The sequence below is a fragment of the Adiantum capillus-veneris genome, chromosome 15, assembly GCF_014529385.1.
Source record: "Adiantum capillus-veneris isolate H3 chromosome 15, ASM1452938v2, whole genome shotgun sequence".
In the NCBI taxonomy this organism is placed as follows: domain Eukaryota; kingdom Viridiplantae; phylum Streptophyta; class Polypodiopsida; order Polypodiales; family Pteridaceae; genus Adiantum; species Adiantum capillus-veneris.
This window is the reverse complement of record NC_140945.1, coordinates 32,351,865-32,359,182: the sequence shown is the minus strand read 5'-3', so window position 1 is coordinate 32,359,182 and position 7,318 is coordinate 32,351,865. Positions and strand designations below refer to the sequence as shown.

General features: G+C 42.6%; 1 protein-coding gene across 1 annotated transcript; it reads right to left on the bottom strand.

Annotated features, from left to right (window-relative positions):
• Positions 1–468: 468 nt before the first annotated feature.
• On the bottom strand, positions 469–4,737 carry AAE14 (acyl-activating enzyme 14). Its single transcript, XM_086530213.1, has 10 exons — positions 4,441–4,737; positions 4,260–4,332; positions 3,974–4,118; positions 3,784–3,873; positions 3,060–3,157; positions 2,623–2,822; positions 2,195–2,319; positions 1,722–2,116; positions 1,342–1,607; positions 469–906 (listed from the first exon to the last, which is right to left on the bottom strand). The coding sequence occupies exons 1-10, from the start codon at positions 4,632–4,634 to the stop codon at positions 738–740; spliced, it is 1,755 nt and encodes a 584-aa protein (XP_086386339.1). The 5' UTR covers positions 4,635–4,737; the 3' UTR covers positions 469–737.
• Between the last annotated feature and the right edge of the window lie 2,581 nt (positions 4,738–7,318).

The window sequence follows — 7,318 nt, the reverse complement described above, 5'->3', positions numbered from 1 at the left end:
TTGAGCTATCTCCAACTAACATGTGTTTTATACTTGAGCTGTGATAGAAGCAGTTGAATGCAAGTCACCTTCAAGCTAGATAATGATACCCTAAGGACATCACTTCAAAGGATCAGCCACTGATAATGCGCTTGTGCCTTATCTATAGATCAGGTAATCCATGCGACGATGGAGATCAAGAAAGTGGGGCACCAATGATCACCCCTACCACATGGTCCACGTGTAGGATATAGGGATGACAAAATTTGAGCCTGCAACATTATGTACCCAAAACAAATACGCGTTATGGTTGTATTACATTCCTTTCGAGTTGTAGTTGATACCATCAGCCCCTTGTAGCCTCAATGCACTTATTGTGTCAGCTACATCCCATGGATTGGCAATTATGTTTGTGGTTCTCGCTACTTTTGCATTAACACCCAACTGGTTATAATGGATTTCAACGGCACTAAAATTGAAAGCGAAAGCAGTGCCAACAAATCATCGCATTAATGTTGGTTTCCACAAGACAAATTGTTCAACTGGTACTAAACACTTCGCAATGTGCCACCTCTTCAAATTTTAGACGTTGATCATTTAAGTTCTCCAATATTTGTTGCAACAGCTCATTTAGGAGTTACCTAAAGAAGAGAGAGTCCTTCCCCCAATGTTGCAAGCCTTGATCTCTTGCTAGCATTTACCTCTCAATCCACTCAAACAGAGGATAAGAATTTAGTGTTACAAACAGTACCAAGGTTCTAAAGTTTGCTCAATATAGGCTCCATCATAGGCTGATGTCCGCCGCCGACGGAAAAGCCCTCAATGTGGACAGCCAGCTCTTTCCTCACCACATCCTTTCTCACCTTACCAGTACTAGTAACAGCAAAAGCCCCAGATTTCTCACACCAAATCTTCGGTATCTTATACCTGCAGAAACCGTGAGAACTCTCTCAAAAGACCTCAAGGTAAGACTGCCCCCCACACTCACAAAGGGCACACATACAGATGGCCATATCTACATCAAAAGCGAGAACAACTTTGGGCTAGGTACTTTGATTCTACTCATGGAAGTGCAACCGCTCAAAGACGAAGGCCTAAATTTCTATGCAGACATGACAAGTATGCAGTATTTTTTATCTTTAAGACTGCTAATGTAGACACTGGTAAAATAGCATAAAATGATGCTTGTGCTTGCAGGCATTGTGAGTGAGCATGTTAAGAAGGGAAGGGAAGGTACATCTGTGTCAGTGCGTGTGTATATCATGTCTTACCGGCGAGTTTTCTACCAACTAAGAGGCTTTCCAAACACTCAATTTCGTCAAAACAAGCATAAATCAGCCGCATCAACATCATGACAACTACCTTGAGAGACCTTGTTGTCCACAAAACAGCTGCATAGAGTTTGGAGATGCCACTTTCTCATTCACAATTTGAGTAAAGCATGTATCAGGACCACTGGAGTGTGTTATTTGTTCATCTGAGCGATCCACATGCACAACATCCTCTTTCCATTTCCAGCCATCTCTCAGCAAAACCATAGCTCCAACCACCTCACCAAGCCTAACATCAGGAACCCCAGCTACAACAACAGCAGCAATGGCAGGATGCCTTGACAAAATCTCCTCAACCTGAACATAACCATCTCTCTCTCTCTCTCTCTCTCTCTCTCTCTCTCTCTCTCTCTCTCATATATTTTGTGTGTGTAGTGCAACAGTAATAACTCTGATTGTTCAAAAATGTACCTCATAGCAATGAACGCTCTCACCCCCACTTTTGATGACATCTTTCCTGCGACCCAATAACCAAACTTGTCCCATGCGATCCATCCATCCGACATCCCCAGTTCGGAACCACCCACAACCATCAAACGCATGTCCCATCTCACCCCAATACTTTTCCATCATGTTTGGGCCTCTTACAAACACATCACCTTCTTCATGCAAGCAGCCCCTGACTCTGTTTGCATCAGCGTTGGTAGACACGATAACCTCCACGTGCGGCGCCGGCCTGCCAACACAAAATCCTCCAAGATGAAGTTCCCTATTTGCATAGTTAAAAGCCAAAGTTTGTTCATCTTTGCACGAAGCTGGATCACGCAGGGTAATAAATGACATTGAAGAGCAAGCCTCAGTCATCCCTGAAACACATCACAAGAAAAACCAAATATCACTATCTGTTTGCACATGTAGGCTCTGTAAAGATCAACTTGACTCACCATACGCAGATAAGATTCTCGCCGCCGGAAAGGATCTTGCTGTTCGTTGTAAAAGAGCAAGGGAAAGACTTCCTGCTCCATTCAGAATCGTCTGCACGGATTCCATTCTAGTATCTTCGAAGCCTCTGAGAAAAAGTTCAGAGAAAAAAAGATTGATTCTCAATCACACATACATGAGCATACATTAATACAAAGATCTGCGCACATACATCAATACAAACATCACCCACCCACCCACACACACACACACACTAGCATACATCAATACAAAAATCTGCAGACTGAGTTTCTGTCATAACTCTCTAAAGTAAGGAAGATTTAGCTGTACAAATGCCAAAGAAACTCATTTGTCTTCAGCTCTTCATCCAGACTTCAAAAGACTATGTGAGTGCTTCAAAGCACCAAAATTCACAGCCATCAAAAAGTACCTGGGGAGCAGCTGGGATGTAAGATCCTTTAGCATTGTTGGAACTGCAATCATGGCCGTGACTTGATATTTCTTGATGGCACTCAGAGCATCCAGGGAATGAAACTTAGGAAGGAATACATGACAGCCTCCCACTAGAAGTATGGCGTGAGCTGAAGAAATTCCTCCGATATGGCATAGAGGTGAGGTGTGAAGATATATCTGAGTATCAAGCACATGACATGAATGAGTAGAAAGCTTAAAGTCACTCATTGAATACAAAAACTAAGGCTGCATGTCAGCTAGTGAATTGCATGCACAGCATGAGAATATCTTATCCATCCACGCCTTTGACCTCCAATAGAAATAGTTGTCTATCTATAGAGAGAACATGAGTGAATGCTTAAACTTGATGTACAAAGGTCTACAGAAATTTAGGAATTTGGTTTGAGAATTTACGTCCGACGGAGAGTAATTGACCATTGCAATCTTTGCCAATGATTGAACTACAATTGCATTGTGACTTATCGCTGCACCTTTAGGCTTTCCAGTTGTTCCTGCAACCCTAGAAAACAGCTCAAGTTATTCCGACAAACAGAGAATTTCAGAATAAAATAGGAAAGCATATTGTGAGCATTTAGGACTATTGGAGCTAGCCCTGCCCCTTGCAATGATACATGACAGAAGCTGTCTGAACTGTGGAATAAAAACCTTAGCCATGACAAGGGTCATGGAAGTTGATAAATAAGCTTCTAAAAATCACCCTGTGCTTAGCACATTTATAGAGGCAAGGGCAGGGCACTGCAGGCAGCCTTAAACCCTTAAATCAACCAGGTCGATAGCCATTTGACAGTGAGAAAAGTCTTGCAGGACACCGCACCAGGGCTGCCTTGCTGCCTAGATAGTATCAAAGAGATCTGCAAGTGAACCTCTTCTTTGCAACCAAAAGAAAAAAAAAGCAAATCATTTTTAGCCATGTATTGGTCCATTCACTCATAAACTAGGCCTTTACCTATTGTGATATTGATTTCTAGCAAAAGCCGCACATATCAAGTGTCAGTGAAAGGTAGCACTGAATGCTCACAAGTGTAAGGCTAGCTAGGTTTTGTGGTTCGTTATCCGATGTTTCAGTAATTACAACCTGAGTTCTGTAACTTCACATAATGAGATATCTGACAACAACCTGAAGTGAAGCAAATGAGTGCAAGATTATCAGGTGCCCAAAGAAGTCGAAAATCTTGCGAATCATGAGGAACCGAGTCTGCCTGCAATGCTGCATAAACCCGAAAAATACTGTAATTTTGTGAAAACTAGAATCCATAGCCTAGCTCATCAAGTTGCTTCCTTCGAAGGAAAAAACTGTTTCCATATACCTCCGTTGATTGAACATCCAAGACTGATGATCTGAACAGAGGGAAATCGATGTTGGATTTGAGCACCAAGTTCTGCACAGTGATGATCGATGACAAGAAAAGTTGGCTCTATTTGAAGAACTGCTTCACAAGCTTCCTGGCCACTCTGCAACATTAGAAAACAGATACGTGAATGAGCCTCAACAGATGCTTATCATCATTTCAAAGAGAAAAAAAGAGCTGCCCAACACGCCAGAATGGAAGCATTTGCTAAACATTAAGGTAAACAGAGCAAAGAGGTACCAACCCATCTGTAATTGAGAGGGGCAATGATGCCGCCAGCACACGGCACAGCAATGAGCCATTCAAGGTACAGATCGCTGCATTCAAGCATAAGGTAGGAACATAAGATAATCTCTCTCTCTCTCTCTCTCTCTCTCTCTCTCTCTCTCTCTCTCTCTCTCTCTCTCTCTCTCTGTGAAATGCACCTGTTGAGAGCAGCTATGGCAACCCTATCACCACATTGCAAGCCCAGATTCACGCGCAATCCAACAGAGAGGCACTGGATGCGCTCCAAAAGTTCCGCACCTGTCTTGACATTGCCATTGCTTATAGAGACAGGCACGTGAGCTCGCTCAAGAGCTAACCTGCTAAGGGCATGGCCGATGTGCGACAGCGGCATTGCCCCTGCTCCCCCTCTTTCTCACTCGTTCATTCTGGAGTCTCGCTGCTCTCTGCTGTTGAGAGCGGATAATCAGGATGATGAGAGTAAAGCGTTATCTTCCTTGGGCGCTGATTGGTAACGAGCACGCTGAACGTCGAGGGTTCGAACACGTTCATAGCCAGTGAAGTGACCTCTTCTGTAAAACAATGGAAATTTTGTAAACGCCCTAATTCGTTCTCACATGTTGCTGTTCAATAGATAAGTGCGAGCTCTATAGTCTCCATGTGTAACAAAAATGCAGTTGGATTGCAGCACAATGCTGGTTGAAGCAGGCAAGAGCGCTAGCATTTTCACGATGCTGCACTAAGCACCCACGCATTCCATTCCCTCGTCACCAATTGACACCTCCTTTTGGGAGGTGGGATCAATGGCTCACAATCACCGGTTGACTGTGACCGTTGAATTACCTAGGGAATGCAAAAGATTCCCACTTTTTCGGTTCCGGGGCTTGAACCCGCTACCCTCTCCTCCTTGGATTACCTAGGGAATGCAAAAGATTCCCACTTTTTCTGTTCCGGGGCTTGAACCCGCTACCCTCTCCTCCTTGGATTACCTAGGGAATGCAAAAGATTCCCACTTTTTTTGGTTCCGGGGCTTGAACCCGCTACCCTCTCCTCCTCGAATTACCTACGGAATGCAAGGTTCCGGGGCTTGAACCCGCTATCTTCTCCTCCTTGGAATTGACTCAAACGGATAAGCTATCGCGTATCCGTTGAAAGTTATGTGCGTGGTAAGTTTATAGATCATTGCATCGTGGCCTTTTGGCTTGACCAATGTACCAACCACATTCAACCACTTGATAGAGAAGCTATTCAGGCCTCACCGAACCTTTACTGGAGTGTTCTTTGATGATATTATCATCTACTCTAATTCACTAGATGAACACAAGCAACACCTCCAGGTAATATTTCAAGTCTTAAGAGAGAATATACTTTATGTTAATCGAAAGAAAAGTGAGTTTTTCTTACAAGAGATTCAATATTTAGGTCACATTATCTCTCAAGATGGCATCCAAATGGATCCATCAAAGTTAGAGGTAATAAAAGGATGGCCTAAACCAAGGAATCTTCATGAACTAAGAAGCTTTATAGGTATGTGTCAATACTATAGACGCTTTATAGAAAAGTTCTCACTAATAGCAGGACCATTACATGACCTAACAAAGAAAAACGTTAGATATACATGGTCTGCCAAGGAGAAAAATACTTTAAAAAAGCTTAAAGAAAAGCTTATCTCTCAACATGTGCTTACATTGTCGGATCTCTCAAAGCCATTTGAGATCCAATGTGACGCTTGTGGTGATTGCCTTGGAGCTTTTTTGCTCCAAGAAGGGCATGCCACAGCCTATGAAGGTCGAAGGCTCGACCTTGTTGAGCAAGCTCTACGCATATATGAAAAGGAACTCCTCGCAGTTCTACATGCCTTAGACTCATGGAAGCACTATTTATTGGGGACTCCTTTCATTTTGCGGACGGATCACCAAAGCCTTAAGTACTTCATGACCCAGACCAAGCTCTCCAACAAACAAATGAGGTGGGCAAATTTCCTTTCGCAATTTCATTTTCATATTTCTCACGTTGTTGGCAAGCATAATCAAGTAGCCGATGCACTCTCAAGACGGCCGAGAGTGAATGCGGTTTCCATAGCAACTCACAATGATCTATCTTCTATGATAGATGAGTATGCTATTGATCCCAATTTTAGAGATGTGATTTTAGCCCTTGCACTAGGGAAGAAAGAGGAACCATTTACTTTACAAGATGGTTATTTTCTCTATGGCAATAGACTATGCGTTACTAGCTCACTATGTGAGAAAGTAATGTATGAATCTCATGCTCCTCCTTATGCAGGGCATAGAGGGATTCAGTCTACCCTAAAGGGATTGAAACATATTTCTATTGGCCTACCATGAAAGCAAACACACAAGAGTATGTTTCTAAATGTGTAGTATGCCAAAAGACAAAGTTTGATAGAGGGAAGCAACCTAGATTGCTTCAACCTTTGTCAATCCCTAATTCACCATGGGAGAGCATATCCATGGATTTTATCTTTGGATTGCTTAAGTCTATCCATGGGAATACGGGAATATGGACTATAGTAGACAGGTTCAGTAAACAAGCTCATTTTATACTTGTCAAAAAGACTATCAAAGCCCATCAAATGGCAACCCTCTTCATTTCACAAATCTTCAAGTACCATGGCTTGCCAATGTCCATAGTGTCGGATAGAAATCCTAGAATGAACATTAATTTTTGGAAGGGTCTCTTTGAGAATTTAGGGACAAGGCTAAACTTCTCTTTGGCCTATCATCAGCAAACGGATGGCCAAAGTGAAATAGCTAACCTAACAATTCTTGATATACTAAAAGCCTATGTAATGGAAGTAGATCAAAGGTCCCAATGGGAGAAGTACTTACCCTTAGTGGAGTATGCCTACAATAACACTGTACATATTTCCACGGGAAAAGCACCTTTCGAGGTAATTGAGGGAAGATAAAAAAGTCCCCTGCTACTTAAGGTACACGGGAAAATCTTTGTTGCAGATGAGTATAGCCGAGACCTACAAGAATCTTTCCAAAAGATTAAGGATGCTATGTCTATTTCACAACAAAGGCAAAAGGCTGCTGTTGATAAGCACAGAAG

Coding starts and splice junctions, on each gene's coding strand:
- AAE14 (XM_086530213.1), bottom strand. CDS start 4,634: ATGCCGCTGTCGCACATCGGCCATGCCCTTAGCAGGTTAGCTCTTGAG. Junction 4,333..4,440: donor GCCATAGCTGCTCTCAACAG/GTGCATTTCACA, acceptor GCTTGAATGCAG/CGATCTGTACCTTGAATGGC. Junction 907..1,341: donor GGACAACAAGGTCTCTCAAG/GTAGTTGTCATG, acceptor CGGTTTCTGCAG/GTATAAGATACCGAAGATTT.